Source organism: Pipra filicauda, unplaced genomic scaffold (genome assembly GCF_003945595.2).
Source record: "Pipra filicauda isolate LSUMZ 115617 unplaced genomic scaffold, ASM394559v2 scaffold187_size1440530_pilon, whole genome shotgun sequence".
In the NCBI taxonomy this organism is placed as follows: Eukaryota; Metazoa; Chordata; class Aves; order Passeriformes; family Pipridae; genus Pipra; species Pipra filicauda.
The window spans coordinates 1111380-1133844 of NW_024104295.1; the positions used below are offsets into that span (position 1 = coordinate 1111380).

Sequence of the window (22465 nt, forward strand, 5' to 3'; positions counted from 1 at the left end):
TGATTTCAAACAATACCTATGGCCTAAATTCGTAGAGCAGCCCAGTTGTTACACCCAGCAGCTGGGTAGTGCAAACCAAGTGACTGCAGCTGCAAGTGAATCTTTAATGAAGCTGGACATGGCAGGTAGGACTGTGCTTGGTGTGGTTTGCACTCCCTTAGTTCACACATAATGCTTGAAGTGATTCTTAAGTTCAAGAAATAAAGTCACAAAAATACTGTCTCTACATTCTTGGGGGTTTTTGATCCTGAATGTAACTCTTTTACATCTGCAAGCTTAATACAAAGATGTCTTTCTGTCCCTATTGTGAATATAGACATACATAATGCACTAGAGTGCATTACTATTGCACTGCAGCTTTATATTCATACTGGATATTACACTTTGCAGTTTGTTTTTCCTTTTTAATGACTGTTACAAGAAACTTATATTTACACAGGATGACTCGCTAAGGATTGAGGAAAAAAAAGTGTATACAGTATGATATGCCCGTCTTCGCTCTGTCTTGTAATTACAGCATGTCCACCAGGTCACAGCACTGGATGCAGACACAGACTTACTGTTTGCAAGCTCATCTTTCGCACAGAATTGAGCAAATGCTCTTCCCACCCCTGCCTCAGTTTTAGGGAGATTTTGAGAGTCTTTCCCCTTTTGACCTCCCTAAACATCATGTGCTGCAATTAGTGCTGATACTGGTGTTTATTTCTCTAAGCAAAAAAAGCACAATGTCAGGAGTTTCTTGCTTAATCTTTTTTGGAAATCCGTCTTTCTTAGTGACTTTTTTTGGAAGGTAGAGTGTCTTCATGATGTGTTCTCTCTCTTTCCCCCCCTTTTCTTTCCCCCCTCAAATTACACTCAATACAATTCCAGTATAGGAGTTCTTCACAAATCCCTTGCTCGGTTTGGCATCCCTTCAGAAGAGATTTGAATGCAACTCATTCAGCCTTGCTGTTGCACAACACTGTGAGTTATCTGTGTATTTAAGTGGGTCTTGCATTTGTTTTTTCAGCAAGAAAGTATAAAAAAATCAAAGTTAACTTGGGAGGTGGGACAAATGTATATTTTGTTAACATTTTGATTACAAGAAGGTAATCAAGTTAATCGTGATTTGTAAATGTGTAGTTAAAAGCAAGTCTAATAGAGGAAAAACTAATTGGTTTTGAATTTCTGTGAACAATATTATTTGCAAACAATTGGATTTGTCAGTGGAAATGAGCTGGAATTATGCAGGAGAGTGGAATGAGTCTTTCTCTGAGAAATACCTCCCTGGCACTGATGAAGTCATAGCTGGATTTATGTTTGAAGTTTTGTTCTGAATTTTATGTCCTTTAGGTTTTTTTCCTAGATGTTTGCTGAAGGACTGGTTACTGGTTTTTTGTCTGTTTTTTTTTTTTTTCTCTTTCTGAAGCAGTTAAGTGGATTGTCAAGTTGCCTTGGAAAAACCCCCACAATAACTCATCAGAAGATGTTTCACATTTTTCAGTATCGGCCTTTGAGACTAATAACCCAAAACAGTCTTTCTAGCATGTGTTTAAAACTGATGCTTTCAAGACCTGTTGCATTTGCACAGATATGGAAGTCTTGGTTCTCAAGCCATTCTCTTCTTGGAAACAAAAATATTATCTTGATGGGACCTCCAGGTGCTGGGAAAACAACGATTGGGAGAATAGTAGGCCAGAAACTAGATTGCCCTGTCATAGACATAGATGACGATGTCCTTGAAACATCCTGGAATATGAGTGTGTCAGAAAAACTGCAGGACGTTGGTTATGAGGAATTTCTAGAGGAGGAAGGAAAAGCCCTGTTGAATTTTTCAGCATCTGGAAGTGTCATTTCCCTTAGTGGGTCCAATCCAATGCATGCTGCTGGCATGCAGCACGTGAAGAAAAATGGAATAGTTGTGTATCTGGATGTGCCCACAACAGTCATTATGAGCAGGCTGAAATCAATGGCAGTGGATCGCATCGTGGGCCTGTCTGCAGGTAATTCTCTCAAGGACATACTTCAGTTTAGGAAGCCATTTTACAAAAGGTGGTACGACGTCCGTGTTTTTTGTGGAGAGGATATTGCAGCAGAGGTTGTAGCAGAAAAGGTACTTGATGCTGTGAAGAGATACCAAGACTCAGAACTGGAAACTTTCATTTCAACTCGGTCTAGTAGGTCTGGAAGGAGTATGGAAAAAGACTCTCATAAGTATTTCAGTGACATTGTTATTCAGGGCTTAGCCCCTGATGGAGGACTCTTTGTTCCCGAGAGACGACTTCCAAAATTCACTGCTGGAGAATGGCAAGGTCTGATAGAAGCAACTTACATTGAAAGAGCTGAGGTCATACTAGAAAGATGCATACATCCTGCTGATATTCCTGCTTCTAAACTGGCAGAAATTATTGGAACTGCTTATGGAGAAAACTTTAGTTGTTCTAAAGTTGCCCCAGTAAGGCATTTGGCAGGCAATCAGTTTCTTTTGGAGTTATTTCATGGACCAACAGCATCATTTAAAGATTTTGCATTACAGTTGATGCCACATTTATTTGCCTCCTGCATTCCCAGAAGCTGCAATTACTTGATTCTGGTAGCTACTTCTGGGGACACAGGGAGTGCTGTCCTAGATGGATTTAGTCGTCTCCATGACACTGACAAACAGAGAATTGCTGTGATGAATTTTTTTCCTGAGGATGGAGTAAGCCCAATTCAAAAATCTCAGATGATTGGCTGTCAGAAAGAAAATGCATGGTCAGTGGGTGTCAAATCTGATTTTGATTTTTGCCAGACAGCTATAAAGCAAATCTTTACTAATTCTGATTTTACCGGCTTTCTTACAGTAGAATATGGAACTGCTTTAGCTGCAGCAAACTCCATAAACTGGGCACGACTGCTTCCTCAGATAGTTTATCATGCTTCTGCATACCTTGATCTTATTCATCAAGGTATTATTCCTTTTGGAAGCCCTGTGGATATTTGCATTCCTACAGGAAACTTTGGCAACATATTAGCGGCTTTCTATGCTAAAATGATGGGAATTCCTATCAGAAAATGTATTTGTGCTTCCAATGAAAACAATGTTTTGACTGACTTCATAAGAACAGGTGTTTATGATTTGAGGGGAAGAAAATTAATTCCTACTTTTTCATCAGCAGTAGATATTTTGAAGTCCTCCAATCTTGAGCGATACTTGCACCTGATTGCTAATGAAGATGGACAACTGGTAACACAATTATTTAACCAGCTGGAAAATCAGGGCCACTTCCAGCTACGGAAAGATCTACTTGAAAAACTTCAGCAGGACTTAGTGGCTGGCTGGTGCTCTGAGGAGGACTGTCTAGCTGCCATTCACTCTGTGTACAGTACTACAGGATATATTTTGGATACGCACACAGCTGTTGCTAAAGTAGTTGCAGATCGATTGCAGGATAGAACTTGCCCGATTATTATTTCATCTACAGCTCATTATTCTAAGTTTGCACCTGCTATCTTGAGGGCCTTGAGGATTGCAGAAATAAACCAGAATCCATTAAGTCAGCTTCACTTGCTGAGTTCTTACAGCGCCCTGCCTCCAATCCACTGGGGCCTATTAGAGACCCTGAAAAAGACAGGGAAGGGGGATCACCAGGTCTGTGCTGCTGATATGAGTGTGCTGATGCACCATATAGAAACCTTAATTCAAAATCATTTCATGAAAGTTTTTTGAGCAACTGATCCAATATCCCCAGTGTCAGTTGCAATACCTTCTTAACAAGCTGCATGTTTTACTAAATCTGTCATTCACCTGGGCTGTGTCCAGTCCACAGTACAACATCCACAGTTTTATACTCAGTTGTCAAGCTTTCAACAGTATTTGTAAGTAACATGTGTGAGATTTCTAGTGGTGGTGAAAGGCTGTGAATTGAGAGTGTAAAAGACTGGAATATCTTTTTGAAGGTCAGACACAGTAGAGATGCCGGCACTACTGGCTTTCCTTGGCAGTGCTGTCTCCTTCAGAAGCCTGAAGTGTCCTCCATGGAAGGACACAGATAATGAAGTCTGACCTTTCTGAAACTAATAGCTCTGGTTTTGTTGCAACAATGATGTGATCCTTTGGTCTGCGGGTGATTAATTAAACTTTAACTCATTTCACTTAGGTCACTGAAACATAATAAGATACTATAATAATGTTCACATGTTACTAATGAGAATGGATTTCACTACAAAGATTGAAGTGTAGTTGTATTATTAATCCCTGAACCGTTGAATTTTGTGATATCTTTTTGTATAATGTTTTATTATGTATCATGAGGCCAGTGTTTATGAAAAAAAATCTGGTCTTTTTGTTTTTCACACTTTTTTCTCCCAGATATTTTCCTGTGTCAAATAGAATACTTGATTCAATATTTTTAATATATTTGAGATGTGACTCTTCCTCCAGTGTGTTGTGGTCTCTCTCCTGTATGTGTTCTGTTTCAACTTTCAACTTTAGAATTCTTTTTTAATCCCATAGAACTGGTACTACACTGCTAGTAGTACCAGTGGTCTTCTTAAATAACAACCAGACCTTGCCTTTTATTTACACTTATTTTTTTGCATTATAAGTTTTATCTTTGACGTCATAGAGCTTTCTTGTTCTAATTACTTCTATTTTCCTATTTTCTTAAGTTAACGCCCTTGATGTTCTATTCGGTTCTTGCCGAAGTGTAAGAAAGTGAATTAGTGTAAGAAAGAAGCTTCCCAAATTGCTTGGCATCTCATCAAGGAAAGCGAAGGATGAATTCCAGTGTGATAGCATCAGAGGTATTCATTATGTAACCTAAAATAGATCTGTGTGGTTTTGCTAATGACAGGCTCTTTATTGTTTTTTTTCTGAAGAAAAAAGATAGAGTAGGTTGTACTAGGAGATCATGTGGTTATGGAGGAATGTATTCTGGTACCTGGGGATATATTTGGCAATGACATAAAATAAACTACATTTCACACTAAGATATATGGCGAAATGATGTATTGGCTAGTTTTGAGTGGCACACAGTTACAGGTAAAGAGCTGTCCGTCATCAGATGGGAGGTCGACTTTCCCACCAAGATTCAAATAATCTGGTAATTGTTAACATTTTTTGCCTCTTTGATAGGCAACATTTGCTAGATGTCAAGATTCACTTGGGACTTTGAACTGATATCATATCTGACATCTTCCTCTGTGTGCCTTCTTGCCACATTAGAGGTGAAGAAGACACCACCTAGTAAACTATTTTAAAGAATTGTCATTTAAAGAATTTCTTCCAGCCTAAGGTAAAAGACCCAAGCACTTTGCCACAGTGGCTGCATTATACAGTATAATTAAATGTAGCTGATAACGTAGGTGTAACACAATAGCTTTCTAAGTAATGCCATTCTTGGATACCTTTTTAGAACTTTGTAGTTCTTTTCTCTGCTCAATCCTCATTCACTATTTCTGCAGTAACTTTGAAAAATAAGTTTTTGTTTTCACAGAATCGTGAGCATCCCAAGTGGGAAGGGATCTCAAAACATCACCCAGTCCAACCTTTTGTGGGAAAGGGAGCCTAGATGAGATTATCTAGCACCCTGCCCAGGCAGTTCTTAAAAACCTCCTGCGATAGGGCTCTTCCACATCCCTGTGGAGGTTGTTCCACTGATTGAGTGTCCTCACTGAGAAAAATTTTTTTCTTATACCAAGATGAACCTTCTCCTGGTGCAACTTCCCCTTTGTCTCCATGTGTCTCCCTGTGAAGAGAGAGCCTCTGTCCTCTTTCTAGCCACCACTGAAGTACTGGAAAGCTGATGAGGTGCCCCCTGAACCTCCTCCAGGTTGAAAAGACCTGACTCATTCAGTTTCCTCATGTGGCAGGGGAATTGTCATTTTCCAGACACAACATGGGAAAGACCATAAATATGTAATTTTTTAAAAAAATCCAAGTTCTGTAAGAAAGAATTGCATAAGCATATTGCCAAAAAAGAAGCATTGCTTGTGTCGGTGATAAGGCACATCCACCTTGTATTTCTGTATGTTTCAGTCTGATTCTTACAGTAGTTCCAAGTGGAAAAAAAATTTAATGCTTTCTCTAGATGTGCTCAGTACAAGACCAGAATTCTAAATCTTAAAAAACCCAAACAAATCCAAACCCAAACAAAGCCAACTGCCTGGACTGAATTACTGGAACAGGAACTGGTTTTAGCTTCAGAATTCAGTGGAGATCCTGCAGTAACTGGTTCCATGGGGCTTAATGCCATTTGACATCACGGGTCAATTTGTCATACAGTTACAATACTTTAAAAAAATGTCTTCAAAGAAGAGCTTGTTTTCATAGAAAGTACCTGAAAGAGAAAGCTGAGGTTCTAAGATTAGACTAGAAGCCAACATCCTACCCTGAGATAACTCACTGTTAGTTAAACCAGTCAGAACTAAACTAGCAGGGGATTTATTTTGGCGTGACTCAATCAGTATTTCAAAGTTTATGGCAGTAACTCAAGCTTGAAGTAGAAAGTATTAGTAAAGCTTCCAGTTGCTGTTTTCCTATTGCATGAGCCATTATAACAGTTGATACAAATTGAATAAGTAAAAAAATGAGCAGTTGTACCTAGTTAAGGGTTTTCAATGTGGACTTAAGGTCTTTAAAGGCAATGGTTAAAGAGCACATAAGGTATTAATACATTTCTCAGAACGTCTAAACGCTTTTACATTACAGTATTTGCTCATTTTCAACAAATAATTAATTTCAGTGAACTATTTTTGTGCGCTACATCTGCTTGTGGATCCTCGTAATGGGCACTATAAAATGCTGCAGTAGTGTTGTGATCCTGGATATGCACACTATTTGTCACCTGGTGCTGATGCTGTGTTCTGGCAGCTGTGATGTACAATCTCCTGGCTTGCCTTGTTCTGCTGGGCCTGGGGAAATAGAAGAGAAAAAATTTCCAGCATACTCAGTATAGCTGGCTGTGGGGACATAGGATAGAGAGGGAAGCAACCCTCCTGTCATCCCAGCCTGGATTTTCTTAGTGTTAACAATATACTGTGATTCGAAAAACACTGTGCTGCTGTTACTGTCTTTTTTTCTCCCCCACTATCAGTATTATGAAATATTCAAAAGACATTAAAGAGTGGACACAAGTGACCTTTTTTGCCTTGTGTGTTCAGTGTGCAGACATTGTGCACAGCGAATGCTGTCATACAGTGTTTTCTGTTAACTTCTTAAGGCAAAAATGGTGTGCCAATGATACACAAGGGCAAATCTATATGGTGCTGGTTAGGAGGATTCCTTAAGCCATTTAGGCTTGCTGAATACACAGTTTGCTCCTGTTTGTCTAGCGATAGGATGTTTCAGTCTCAATCAATAAAAGCCGGGTTGACAGAGAGTGTGAGTGTGCATAGATACACATTGCCACTAGATACACGTTTCCATTAGCTTTGTTGACCTGGAGTAAAAGCATAGCTTTAGTTAAGCTGTTATTCATATGTATAGATAAATGTTTGCTGAACACTTGCTACTACATGAAAAACCTTAAGGATGAATGTAACAAATGTAAGGACAAACGTAATGTCTATACTTACACTTTTTATTACAGGAATGTTTATGTGTAAAATACTGGTTTGCTTATACATGTACCAGCTGCTCATTACTTGCCTTTAGTTACAGCCCTTCTCAGGGTGACAAAGAGTGATGTGAGGTAAAGGGTGAGTAGAGCACATAGGGACAACTTGAGAAGATAATTCTGTTTTCTTAGTATCTTACAATTCAAAAATAATCGCTATTTATGTTTTTGAGGCAATGGAATATTTTAGCTGGTGGAACTCTGCAGGGAAGATTCTTGGTTTTTGTGCTGTCAACTTTGCTCTTCAAGGACATCAAGAACACACAATGCTATTAAGTATATCATGTTTGGCATTCCTGAAATATGCATTACTTATTTGTATCCACCATATTTTTTTCCAAATAAAACTGGAGGATCCACACTGTAGCACTTTCTTTGTAAATATGTTTGTAAATCCTTATCAATCTGATATAAAGAAAATCCACTAAAAGAAGTGGGGTTTAGAGTTTGATATTCTTAACTCTTGAAAGACGTGTTCCATCCTGTGTTTCCTTGAAAGCTAGATGTATAGTAACCGATAATCTTGTAATTCACTTTGCTGAGACCGAGATGGTTAGTGAGATAATTTGCATCATTCTGGAAGGAAAGTATGTATAGAAAAGAATCCCACATCCAAAATAGCAAATGTCTAAACACTCTGTTTATGTTGCACACAGACATGCCTGGTGCTGCATGGAAAGCCTACTGTATTTTGAGGTATTAGTATGGAAAAGGAAATCTCTGACTGTTTAATCTTTCTTATTCACACTTAGTTCAGTAGAGACATGAGCTGGTTGTCTTAACAATTGTGGACCAACCTTCATTCAATTGGAAAATTATTTCAGGATCATGGGCTTAAAAATCACTTGAATAGTTGAAACAGCGATGAGTAGTTAATGTCAGTGAATTAAAGTGAATGGCCAGTTGATTCTGAACATGTATTAGCAGCTTAAGGAGGATTTACATGTTACTGTGTTTTTCCACAGGAGTTATAAGTGTACTCAGCATGCTTATCAGAACTGGGAAACATGCAGAGTATCACCCAAAAATGTAAAATTCATCATGACAATAATTGAGTCAAACTGGAAAGGAAAGATTGAACAGATTTGTTATGTGAGTTCACACAGGATTTGGCTCTTGACCATGAGTTTGTTAAGAACATAGGAGGAAATAAAGTAAAAGTAAAAAATCTACAGATGCCACAAAACTTAAATACTAAGGAACTGCTCAAAGAGAGTAAGATGAATTGCAACTTGCATTTCACTGTGGCCTAAAATGAACCTGAGTTTCTACTAGCATGGAGGTTTGAGAACATACTTAGCAAGTAGAACAATTTGTGGTAGGAAATACTGACTTTGAACAGTGTGTGGAGACAATGTGCATTCTCAATTGAACATGAATTTTCAGCATGCCTTGCAGCCAAAAGGGCTGGTGAGATCCTGAGGTTTAGAAATGGGAATACTGTCAGGGAAGTGATATTGTTGACTATTTGACTCTGGTGTAACCTTTTGAAAGAATGCTATGCCCAATTCCAGGAGTCATAATTTTCAGTAGTGCTGGGAAGTTGGACAGACAAGGCCATGAGAGCAATAGAAGGATTAAAAAAAAGCACTGGCATGAAAGTCTCAACAAACAGAATTTACTTAGTTTAGTGAAAGAATTAGCCTAGACAAACCATCTTTGGAGAAAAAAAAATATAATAAGGAACTGTTCCATCTAGCAGTGAAAGAGTGATCCAGCAATTCTAAGTAGAAGTTGGACGTGTTACAAGAAGGGATAAAGGTACATAACAGAATGGTAAAGATTTCCCTGTCTGGACATGTTAGATGATTTCATGAAAAAATGTGATTTGATAGAAAGAGGACCAATTCAGACAAGTCAGATCCATGTTACACAACAGGTCAAATTAAATAATCACAAGTCATATTTGGCTGCCCCAGGAGTAACTTGTCTGCTGACAGAATTTCACAGAGGTTTGAGAGCCAGAGATTGTGAACTCATTTCAGTTCTGCTGTAGTGTGATCAGTACACAGAGCAAGTTGTGTGCTAAATAGGCTACTGGATACGTTTAGCCTTGTTCTTTCTGTCTCTAGAGAATTGCAAATGGTCTACTAATGCACACTCTGACTTGACTCATGGCTATTAGGATATGGCTCATTAGTTTTAAATTTCATTATACAAAAAGTCCTGTGATGGTTTGGGCTATAAATACTTTCATTATGAAAATGAGGTGAACAGACACAGAAGGAAAGTGCCTGTGTAAATGTCAGCTTTATTGAATGTAGCTAACTATTATTTATTTTTCCAAGCTTTTAAAAGTTAGAGATCTTTTAAGGTTTATTAGATGCTCTTGGACCCCTTCTTTCCATTCTTGTTTACCTGACATTTCTCTGTGCTTTCACAAGCAAGTTGCAATACAATGGCTATTTTCAATTCATTTTCAGCTCATAACAGGATCTATATAAGACAAAATGAAAAATCCAGTGTTTCCTTATTTGTAGTTAAACTCAACCTTTTATATGCCAACCAAAGATGCCCTATAAAGCTTAGAGAAGTTAAAGTGTGCTCATAGGGTTCTGCTCTAGCAACATATTATGATAAAAATGTATTTTCTGTAAATTTTAGAATAATTCACTAAATTATATCTAAATAGAGTAAGCATTTAGTGGACTTTTTTACTAAGTACATGTGGCAATCTGATTCTGTTTAAAATGCTAATAAATGCATCCCATCTCTAATGAAACTAGTGCTCCCTGCATAATTAATTAGCATTTAATACAGATGAGGACAGGAAAGCCATATTCACAGTCATTTTTAACCAGAATAGTTAATAAAAGAATTATTCACAGTTCTGAAAGGTCACACGTGAATAGCTCATTTCTGCAAAACGGATATTTTTTTGCAAGTAAAAATTTTAGTGAAGTTTACCTGGAATCGTTGGTCCATACAGCTTTTATCCACAAGGTGGCATTCCTAACAGGAGTTTACAAGACATGGTAATTTCTTGCAGTTTTTGAAGCGCTCTAAGTGAAAGGCAGTCATAAGCATTTGTAATGTTATATGAGATTTTTATGTTTTAATTTTTATAAAATGCAATTAACAGTAAGTCAGAAACATTAATGATAATTAGTTTAATACTGATTGATATGTGGAGTACCCAGAAATATGTGATGGTTCCAGGTCAGCAAAACAGCATATTAATTCATGGCATTATATGCTACTATGGACACTTTCCAATGGTAAATCCGGAATCAATTTTGCTTTAATAAAAGAATATAAAATAATAAAAAAATCAATTATTTAAATCAAGAGCACAAATAATATCATGATCTTATATGCAAAACCCCAGTGTTTGGGGTTTTGGTTATGATGCAGCTTTTAGTGGATGCTGGGTTAAAGAAGAACCCATAACAGTATTCACAGGGGAGGATTTTTCATAGCTTAATGTTACAATGACCAAGAAGGGTATTTTCAGATGCCTGTCATCCAGGTTGGTCACTGAGCCCACAGGCAGCCCTGCTTTCTTTCAGGCTTTATATCTTTTTCACTTTCCTGTAATCTTTGCATGCTATATATATGTATAAAAAGAATACATTGCTCGTTATTCATTTTATACAAGCATGAAGGGAGTATAATACAACCTGCTAAACCAATACAAGTGTACTAGGTTTTATATAACAGAGACATGCATATTATGCTTTTCTCTCCCATGGGTAAGGTTCTGATCTTACTTTTGCTTCTTTTGCTGACTCTGTAAGATCAGACCTGAGCTAAGTAATCATTTCTGTTTCCCTTTTAGCTAGTGCCCTAGTTGCATTTTGTTTGGAAAAAAAGCTATAACCTTAAGTTTATGCTTAAACTGGAATCCAGTGTAAACTGTGCATTTATTTTTTTTTCAAGTCTATTTCAAGTCAACAGAAAGGAATACGGTAGAGTAGTTGTTTATTTGTTTGTTTGCCTTATTGTTTTGTGGTAGCAAAAATTCTATGGTGTCTTTTCTAATGCATGTGTACATTTCCTGTTAATCCTTCTGCTCCACGTGCCGCCCCCCACTGATACCAGAGCCCTCTGGTTTTGCTTCCTATCATTTAACACAGCTGAGAGGTTGGAGTAGCAGCTACATCCACTGCTGACACTAATGACAGTCTTTGCTGAGAGACAGGGTACTACTTTGACATTAAGCAGATATTCTTTTTCCTAACATGCTGTTATACCTCTCTCATTTCTCAAAGATGGCTATGAAAAGTGGAATATGAATTCTTGTTCACTGAAAACAACTGTCAGTCAAAAAACCCCGACTTTCAGAATGATTGGGCAGGTAGAACTTACCTGCTGGATGAATCTGGCACAAGGACTGCAGAGACAAACCTGAGTTATTATTGTCTCATGATGACTACCAGTAAAATTTGAGGGCCTGAACATCTCCTATATACCGCAAATTTTAAAGAAATGTGGTGACAATGTCTATTTCAAGGGTGTGGAAATGGCTGGACAAAGAAAGTTATACATAATAATTAGGAAATGTTGATGAGGAAGTAAATAATTTGTGGCTGTTACCTTTCAAGTTACACATTGAATTTTCTTTGTAGTACTTAGATATAGGATTAGGTGAGTAGATGGGGACAAGGTTCCTCTGAGAAGGGCAACAAGCCTCTCCTAGGGAGGAGGTTTAAAAATAGGGAAAACAAATGTACTGAGGAAAGGAACATTCTCTGCTTTGATGACTGCCATGTAGAAAGGGCTTGTAGTGAAGGATAGTCTGTAAACAGAACTATACACAGCTAAACAAGTGAACAGGTCAGTCAAGGTAATGGCAGGGTTCAGGGTCCCCCAAAAAGCCGTAATGTGTAGGGTGCGATGGACACCACCAGTAGAAATCAGTGGTCTTGAGCATTGCTGATGTTGCTTCTGAGACATCTCATGATGTTGGATCAGATGGATAAGTACTCCAGCTCCCAGAAATGCGGGAAGGAGATTGCACTGAATTTGTCCTTTTGCCTGAGTTATATGACAGCAACTAAGAGTTCATATAACCAAGAGCTTGCAGGTAACACTGTCAGAAAAAAAGTCCATACTGACTGCAGACAAATAATAGTCCTGATACTTTATGATGGATCTGCAAATTACTTTGTTAGTACAAAGCACGTCAGGGGCTAATTTGATGCGGTTTATTGTTTGCAAGAGGTGGATTATAAATGTTGGGAATTGCATCTTATGTAACTGCTGCTGGGTAGGCATAGGTATGAGTAAGTGTGAACTGGGAAAGGAAAATGATACTGGGAACTGTAACCATAAGTATTATCGCTTCCCATATGTAACAAACTTGTGCCTAGGGCAAGGAAGCACAATTACTGACAGAAGCTGTGTTTGTTCATGCAAGTGATTTTATTGCTCTAAGTGATTTATCACTGTGGATTATGTTTTTTGATGAAAGACTTTTCTGGAATAATTGTACTCAAAAGGAAATGAGTTGTTTACCTTCAATAGACAACCAGGTCTGTCCATTGAAAATAAGTTACATTTTTAAAGTACTTTTATAAGGGTTTTTAATTGGTGGGATACAACGGGCCATTATGCAATATGGGGGTTTGCTTCCCCAAGTTAGTAACATAATCTCTTTCTCTCTCTCTCTTTCACTTCCTCGGTCTCAGAAATCTAGAACTACACATTTTAGAAAATCATCAGATACTTAAATATTTCATACACTTCCAAATTATATTTCACTTCATCTATTATCAAAAGAATATGCTGGATTCTCTGAATTTATATTAGGTGCTGAAGATACATTGATGATTACTGAAAAACAGTCCTCATTTCCTTTACAAAAAGATGTTACATTTTCAAATTGCGCAGCACCTGAATTGCCGGAGTCTCTGTTCCTTGTGCTCCTGGATCACTGATGGTAAAGCTCTTACTTTCTTATGCATTTATACTGTTGTGAAAAGAAATAGTTATAAGTACAGGTACCTTCCTTCTCAGAGGCATCTGAATGCAAAACAGACACAGTTATCCACTATGGTACTTTGGCCTGACATGGGAATTACTTTACTAAAGGCAAATCAAACCTAATACCCAGTCAACCCCTGTTCAAATGCAGAGTGGCAAAGCTGAGCCGGAAGATACCAAGTGAAAAGTGAACTTTCCAATGCTGTATAAAAGCCAGTTGAAAACTACTTCACAAACTACTAAGATCTCTGTAGTGCCCAATACCACAAATTGTTACTCATTTCCGCAAGGCACAGCTGACAGCTGACGGGGGAAATGAAGAAATATAAATTACTTTTCTTTTTAAAACTGTCCAAAATAACATTTGCCTTCTGTGAGCACTTAGCTACTTGTGCTAAGCCTTGGGGTGAAGAGTGAGTCTTCCACCTCCCAAAGTGGTGGCTCTTTCATGAGTTCCGGGGCAGCAGAAGAATCATCTTCAGTGATGAGATTTTTTTCCTTGTATTAATGCATGATCTGTTTCATAAATCAAATTACATATAAATGAAACAGCTTAAAAGTAACTGTGCAGCTGAGCAACTGATGAGTTATTGTGCCTTATGGCTGCTGTGGCTGTGTGGGTAAGCACGAAAAAGACAAAAATTGGTCTCTTTAACCTCCAGTGTCCCTTCTATCTCCCCTATGAGTTTCCTGTCACTTTAATTTAGGATGTATTTTGATCAACTTATGAAATCAATTATATGATACATTTGTCTCCAATTCCCCAGAAACAATTATCTAGTCCTGTGTTCCTAAATTCCCTCCTGTACGCTGCCTTACTATGTTGGTTTTTTTTTGATAGCTGTAATAGATGTTGTTAGTGACGATGCTGTTTGTAGATCTGGTTTTAGAGGTTAGACAGAAGAATTAAGCAACATTTGGAGTGTCATTGAGACCACCTTGGTAATTTTTTTTGGTTTGTAAAGCAGATGTCTCTATAATGCACTCAAATTCTTCACCGTCACCCATTGTCATAAAGTCATTTTAGCATAACTATTTTTTAATTCTCTAAGCCTTTTCAAGGAATAATTTAAAGTAAGTCTTTGTTGGATAAATTTAACTCTATGTTACAACTCAAAATACCAGAATCATAAAATTTAGAAAAAATATTCTTGTAATAAGCATTTTGTAATTAATTTAATTGGGTTTCTTCCAGGCTGATACTTGGACTACAAATCGAGAGTTTTATTTCCCTTTTGGCCTCAGGTATCCTCTGAAATGTTCAGACTTGAGTTCTATGAACTGTGTTGTCATTTTGTGTTGTGACACTGTGTTATCACTCTAATTCTGACAGCAGGATTTTACAAACTGCCATGAGTTCTGAACAAAAGGAAAAGTGTATGTATGCAACAATTTTCAGTGGATCGGAAAACCAGGAGACATTATTTTGTTATTATAACTTCACCTAAGAGGAGAAGAGGTGCATATGTATGAGCATGCAGATATTTGATAAGTTGATATCTTTCCCAGAAAGCTTGAAAGTGGTGATTTTTGCAACATTTCAAATTGATTAGGGGATGTTGGGGTTTTTTTCCTACTCAGATTCATGAAGGAATGACACAAAAATTAAGAGCTATTTTTAAAATCAGATTTTGATATGTAGAAAATAATAAATGGGGGGAAAGTGGTAGCAAAAGTCAGATCCAGTGAATAGTGAGAAACTGGACACAATTCTGCCAAATGTCTGTGAATTGATGCCCAAGACTGAAATTCTGACACCTTAAACAGTTCTTTTAAACATGACCATGACTAAAGCAGGCTGTTTCTAGCCTTAAAATCTTACTATAAAAGCAGAGCTGTGGTTTTCTTGAGAGATTTTTGTAAATTCTTGCTGCAGGGAGGCTAGGTAGCAGGGAAACAGCTTTTTAGGGGGAGCTGACAGGGGTGGTTCTACTTTTTGTCCGGCAATAATTCTGATCTAAAGGAATAAGAAAGCATTGAAAATTTTATTTAAACCTCAGAAATTGTATTTAACATGGGATGGGCATTTATAGTTTAGCAGTCTGTTTATCTGAAGCTGTATGACTTCTTCCTGACTGTGAAGGTTCCCAAGACATGTTGTTCAGTTTACTGTGTGTTTTGAGAGACAGAAAACGTGAAAGAATTTATGTATATGCACATAAATAGATATATATATATATTTAATGTATATATATACACATTATATATATAATGTATATATAATGTACATGCATACAGACTGTATATATGTTTCAGTTTATTGTGTGCACAGAATATCATGCTCTCACGCTCAGGAACACAGCATGGTCCACAGCCCAGGGCCCCAGCTGGCCTTGGCCTTTGGCTGGTTTTGTGCAGCACTGTTGCCTGACCTTGGCTCACTGTCACTGAGAAGGCTGTCACTGAGCTCTGAAAGTCTGTAAACTGAAACCGTGTAAGATAAGAAAAGTAAAAACAGGCAGAACTGAATGTGCTGAGCTGGGAAGACTGTCTTGGGGACTGGGGACAAACACTGACATGGAATCTATAAAACCTGAGGGAGTAATCAGAGACGTAGAAGATGGCATCTCTGCAACTATGAGGACTTGTACTGAAGTACTGGGGTATTTTGACATGACTGAAATGCTTTTCTTATCAAATATAAAGTCTGCAACACCAATAAAAAGTAACAGAAATCACCTCATATGCTTTTCTCTCCCCCTCTCTCTTTTCGTTTTCCACATTTTTCCTGCACTGATCTTCATCTCGTCAGCTCCCTCTGACCCATCTGAAATACGCTTCTCTGATCAGCCTCTGGTCAAAAGTGCCTCTTGATACCTTTTACCGCTCTGCTCTTGTTTCACTCCATGAAATCACGTGAATCATATAAACCCCCAAGGCGCACTTGGCATGTGGTACTGTTGTCTCCAGTGTCCACACTGGGATGGTGGTGTGGCCCTGGAGCGCTGCAGTGACCAGCCAGCCCTCTGCACTGCCACGCAGGTGCCCAGCTTGGCAGCGGGGCTGGAGGGGTGAGAACGACATTCCCAGCCCCAGTGTGAGTATCCGGGGTTGGGGTAGGGACTAAGGGCCCGAGAGGCTTTGCACTTTACACAGGCACCAGGGTGAAAATAACTTTGTTTCTAAATCACAGCAGGCACTGGGGCTGCTAGGCCCTGGCAGAGGTTCCCCCTTGCTGTCAGAGCCAAAGCCAGCAGCTGTCTCCATAAGCACAGTATGTTTCATATATGGCAGACTCTCAGCTGCCTTCAGATCCCTCTGATTAAAGAAATCACCTTGTTCTGGGAGTGTCTAGTGTGCCATCTGGGACGTGCTCTGCAGCTCCTCAGACCAAACTGGAGAAGCTGTGTTTCCTTGTCTCTCATGTTTTTCATAACAGTCTCCTTCCTACCCGCACCATATTTCTTGTTGCCAATCTTCTCATCTCATTTCTGCTACCAGGTGGTTAAGCAAGCAGAAGGACATTGGACAAAAGGGACTACCTGGACAATTTAAGCTGCACTGCAAGTATACATTGGTTCCATCCATTTTAATTTGGGGGGAGTTTGTGGTTGGTTGGGTTTGTTATTTGTTGATTGTTTTATTTGTGTTTTTTTCAATAAATTAAGATGCAAACATAAAATGGTTGGCAGTTTAGCTGTCCTTGAAATGTCAGGTCTGAGAACCATATTTGGAATGAGATTTATCCATTTTGGCATATAGTGAAAGTTACAGTGAGAAATTATTTTAGTGCCAGGTCTCCAAAGCTACAAAGTGTGAACTAGATATAGACAAAAGGTGGAAAAATGTATCCCATGAACTAACCAGCCCCTTGATTAAATCACTCAGGAACCTGTACAAGTAGGATTTCATACAGAAGGAAGAGATGAAGGTGCACAGGAAAAAAGACTTTCTAGTCACACTGTGAGCTCCTGCTTTGTAGCAGCTGCTGCTGCCCAAACTCCTCTAAGAAAACCAGTCTCTGCTGTAAGCTGATGGCAGAAATGTTGTTGCATGGTGTACAGTAGCATTTACTAAACAGGCAAGAGATACATTTTGGAAAGAGACTCTCAGCAGTCTATCAACTGGAAAATAAATTATCTTTTTCTGCAGCCCACTCCATTATACCCCACTGCCCTTAGTTGCCTCCTCTGAACTTGGATTCACTACATTTCCAGGCACATCTGGGCTTAGAGAACATATTATGTAGCACAAGGGAGAGCAGGTGGTCCTGTGCAGCCCTGTTTGTGTTCAGCCTAATCTGAGAGATTGGCTTTTGGAGGAGGGGCAGAGATCTGGGGGCATATATGCAATTCATCATCACTGTTTCCAGCTGAATGTGAGAAACTGCTACACCTGCTGCTCTGCTTCTGATGGGCTTTGAAATATAGGCAGGCTGAAGGACGTGTGAGTTTTTCTTTCATGATAACAAAAATAAGCACTTTGTTCTGGTATCTGTAAAGTTAAGGCAGTTTCCTACAAGCAGCGATAATTCAAGAGCAGTTTCTGGCTTGTGATTGACACATGAAAAGGAAGAGTATTTTTGGAAACACTGGCTGATTTTATTATTAAAAAAAAAGGAAAGAAAATCACTGCTAATTTTCAGTTTGCTGAGTCTTTTAATACATAATTTCCAACTGAAACACATTGAATTATCAGACGGAAGAGAAGTAATTCATTGCTGTGAGATAAAACCATCAGTATAAAGTAACTGCTAGAAATCTTCATCGTGCCCTAGGAAGGCATCCAGGTGCTTCTATGCCACAAGAAGTTTAAACAATGTTCAGCTGTGAACTAGGACCCAGAATAAGGATGCAAAGCAAATGCCTGTTGACATATACAACCTGTCCCAGGGGAATGAGAGTGCATTAGACGACTGGGAAGATCCCTAAAACCAAACTGCAGGTATGGGTGCCCTGATGGGAAGCAGACCAAACATACAGTAGCTTGGAGGCTGTGTTGGAAGATACAAGCTGTAAATGCACTTTCTGTGTTTGCCAGACACTTTTAGAGAAAACTGGGAAGATTCAGTCCCAACTCATGAAAGATTTTTGCAAATCTGCAGATGCCAAGCCTGAGTTTGAGGTCCAGGAGAGGCCAAGTGCCACCTGTGTGGTTGCTGCTGCAGCAGTACTAATGCATCCTCCCCGGTGCAGAAATTGGGGAATTTTGCTGCCCTGCTGTGGGGAGCAGGTGGGTTCGTGCAGGGTAAGTGCAGAACTACTGGTGCTGGCTGCCCCATCCCATCCTGACCTCCTTCACCCTCTCCCCTTGCTGCAGTACCACAGCTGCCTCGACCACTGTCCTTCCCTGCAGTGAGTAGTTCACCTGCACTACCAAGAGCCCTTAGGCTAATTTGGGGATTTAGGGAAGGCAATAAGAGGTATACTAACAGTGCATATAGATAAAGTAATACTTGATTTTTGAAAAAAATTTGAAATACAGTTTTCAAACGGTGTTTAAAAATGGATTCCAAGAAGAATCTGAACTTCCCTTGTAAATAATCAAAATTATAAGTTATCCACTGGAAATACAATCTGTAGCTTCATTGAAGTTCATTTATTTAAGCAGGCTGTGAATTATTCTGGTTTTTTTCATCACCTGACTATCTGGCTGACTCTGTGTAATATTAGCGTCTGCATCTGTATAATGGAAGTAATAGTACTATGCATCTTTGAAGACAACCCTGGAATTTCAGAATAAAGAGTTTATTTAAGTGCTGGATTTTACTTTGTGGAAACTCTGCAACCTGATTCATTTCAAGTGAATCTCGAAAGTGTTGTGGAGTCCAGTGGGAGCAAGATTGGATTACTGCAAAATGCAGGCTTGAAATCAATTATATATTTATTACCTTTAAAACAATTATCCATTACATTCCCTCTTAACCTTTTCATTATTGTTTTACACAGGGTAAAAGAGCTACTCCAAGAAGTGACTCTGTCCAAATGTGAACATGAACAGAACATCGTGCTTTCCAAAGCAATTACAATTCTCATTCACTCTTTCCATCTCCCTCATGCTTGCTGTGTGTAATGAAGCTGAAAGACAACAAGGGACATGGTCACTGGAGATACTTGTCAAGCCTGTGACTGAAGCTACTGAAGTTCTCTACTGATATGCCACGTGAAAGCTTGGGTAAAGAAGTGCTACACTTCCAAAGTCAAACATTCAGTTACTAGGAAATAACCAAGTCATATCTTCCAAGGCAGCCTTAGCTCAATTTTCCTATTTATGCACGTTATAATATAGTATTTAATTATGTCACCACAGATAAGTTATTCCTGAAATTTCCTCCTAATAACTTCTCTGAGCATTTGTGTATCTATGTAGCTCTTAGAGCTGGGCCTTTATTTCTCCCAGAAAGCACTGTATTAGAACCCAGCAGAGAGAGATTTGATCTAAACTCTTGATTTCCTAAAGTCTCAGAGGCAAAGTCAACCTGGCATGACAGCCCTTAGTGAGGAGAGCTGGGGGCTTGGCCCACAAAGTACAAAGTGGAGCTATGTGTCTGTCCGTCCCATCCGCTTCTCCCTTACATTTTGCTAGAAGTACAGTGACCAAAGTGATGGCTTAGTGCCTCCCCAGCAATTCAGCCCCACCACTTGCTGATTAACCAAAAGCCCCTTGCCCAGTTGGAAGAGCCCATCCATGCTAGCTGAGGATTGAAGATTTTATTTTGCTCTAGAGAAAGGAAAACTGCAGTGTGGTTTTAAATCCTTTCACAGAGGAAGGGTATAGAGCAGGTGGCCAAACATGCTAAGGAGGACTTTGGACTCAGGCTATGGCTGGTCTGAGACTGGGAGGTGTCAGGAAACACCTTGCAAAACACTGGGAGTAAGAGTGGACAGCAGCTCTGCAATTTTCATTTTCCTTTCGGCAGTAGCTAATTAGTCTCTGTGTAGGGAACAGGTTCCCGGTGAAAAGCAAAGCCCTGCACTGGCTGTTACCAGGCAATTATTCATTGCCATTCAAGCAATTATTGCTGCCTCTGGGACAGCAGCTACTTTCTACTTTGAGAAACACCGGAGACAACTTTCCATTAAGCAGTCACTCTTGTTTACAGGAAAATGCACAAATAAATAATAGAAATAATCTACCAAGGCAAAATTTGATCGTTTTGATTTTTCAGTGAAAAACCTAAGGGAAGACACTGATGTAGAAAACACTGAAGGTTTTTGGCTCTACCTGGGGAAAAATAAAACCTCTAAATAGTTGAAAGCCTTTTCTCTAAGAGATTTACCTCATGTTTTCAAAAATGATGATAACCTCTCCAAATAGGTAGAAAAATATCAGTAATCCCAAGTTTGTGGGGGAACAAAGAACTTGCATAGCTTTTCTTTCAAAGACTTAGTTGCTTTCAAGTGTTCCAGTTGCTGATTATTTCAATAGGAAAGTTTGAAAGGATGAATGTGTCTGTTCTATGCCAAGTGACACTCAAGATGATCCTTGCTGCATGCGCTGGCTCAGGGTTGCTGAAGGCCTGTGTTTGAAGCCACGTGAACAGCAGCGAGGTTGCACATTCAGTGCCACACAGAGACATCTGCAGTTTAACGGGAATTTCTTTGTCTGGATATGAGCACTGTACATGCCTAGGTCTCCATGACGTTCGGTTTCGAGGTTTCTTGCAGGACACTGATTTATAAAAAGCTGGTTAGAAATAATGAACAGGATCAAATGGAAATGAACGGCGCAGCAGGGAGAGGATCTGTCCTTTTAACAAGCCGTGGCAGTAACAGATGAAGCAAACTGGCCTTCCCTGGCTCCGCAGCTTGGCTGGGGAATTGCTCTCACAAGGGGGCCGAGCCCACAATAGCGTGGTAGCACAATCGCTCATGAAACTAGAAATGTTGCTCTCCTGGAGGGCTTACGTGGCACATCGTTGTGCAGAGCTGGGGAAATAAGGTGCGCATTTCTCATTCGATGGTGATAGTAGGCTTTTTCAGGAGCTTTGCCGACTTCCCACATCATACTTTCGTAGCCTAAAGCGGGTCAAAGCCGGGAAGACCGTGGCAGCCTGTGCTCTGCTCGGCAGAGCAAAGACAGCTCTGATGCTGGCACCGCCCGGGGTGGGAGCGCTCCCGGCACAGGGGCCTGGGGACGGAGCAGCCGCGAGTCAGTCATTGAGAGATCGGCTGCGCTCGGGGGCACGCACTTTTCATTCCCAGTTTTCCGGGCAGAAAGGCTTCCCCAGCAGCCATCTGCCCGGCCCCGCTCCCAGCCCGCCTGGGGTGTAATGGCTCCTGGGGGAAGCATCTGACTCATTTACCCTGGGCTGATAACATATTGCAGATATTTTGCAGGCGGCAGCTGAGCTTTTTGATGCCTCCTGATGCCTTAAAGAGAGTTTTGTTCCTTTTGCCTCCAATGTACATGCCGGTTCCTCCATGGTGTTTTTGAGGGCAGAACCTGTCATCCCACAAGTTATTACTTGCTTCTGTACATCTGCCTCCTCTGAGAGAACTGAGGAACAAAATAGTTTTTTAAAGGGGCCCTGTTTACTAAATAAGTTACTCTTTACCTAAGAGTGCATGACCTGCTGTAAATGTTCATAAAACTTTGGGGTAATGCCTTAAAATCAGCCTAAATTACTTTATTGTTGATCTGTTCTATTCTACTACATTCCTTTATTTTATTTTATTTTATTTGTATTCTTCAGCTTGCTCTTTTTACTCCCATGTAGCCCTTATAAACACATGTTACTGTTAGTATGTCAGGATCAAAGGAAAAAAGAAAGATACTCTATTGCTATCTCTTTTCATCCTCCCCTGAGGATGCTGTGATTTAGTTTCTAATCTGGAGGGCACTGTCATTGGGAACAATGCCAAGTCCTTTTTTCATAGCATGTATGAGACTGAAATTGCTCATTAAAATTCTTTCCCACCTTAGTGCACAGTGTTTGCTGTGGGCTGCACTGTTTGACTGTCTGTGTCAATACCGTCTGGCCTCTCAGCATCTCCGGCCTGGCAGGGCATTATCCCTTTCTG

The 22465-nt window shown here is 39.5% G+C and overlaps 1 protein-coding gene across 11 annotated transcripts in view; it reads left to right on the plus strand.

Annotated features, from left to right (window-relative positions):
* THNSL1 (threonine synthase like 1) overlaps positions 1-20581 on the plus strand; it is a 21465-nt gene extending 884 nt beyond the window's left edge. For 2 of the 11 annotated variants that reach the window (XM_039380147.1, XM_039380148.1), the window contains exons 2-3: positions 871-963; positions 1409-4395. In XM_039380147.1, the coding sequence (XP_039236081.1) occupies positions 871-963; positions 1409-3688 (2373 nt within the window). In that variant the 3' untranslated portion in view covers positions 3689-4395. Of the gene's footprint in view, positions 1-870; positions 964-1408; positions 4396-4687; positions 14748-16943 lie in introns of those variants that run through there. The other 9 variants (XR_005563100.1, XR_005563101.1, XR_005563099.1 and 6 more) reach the window with 9 other exon arrangements.
* Positions 20582-22465: the final 1884 nt, after the last annotated feature.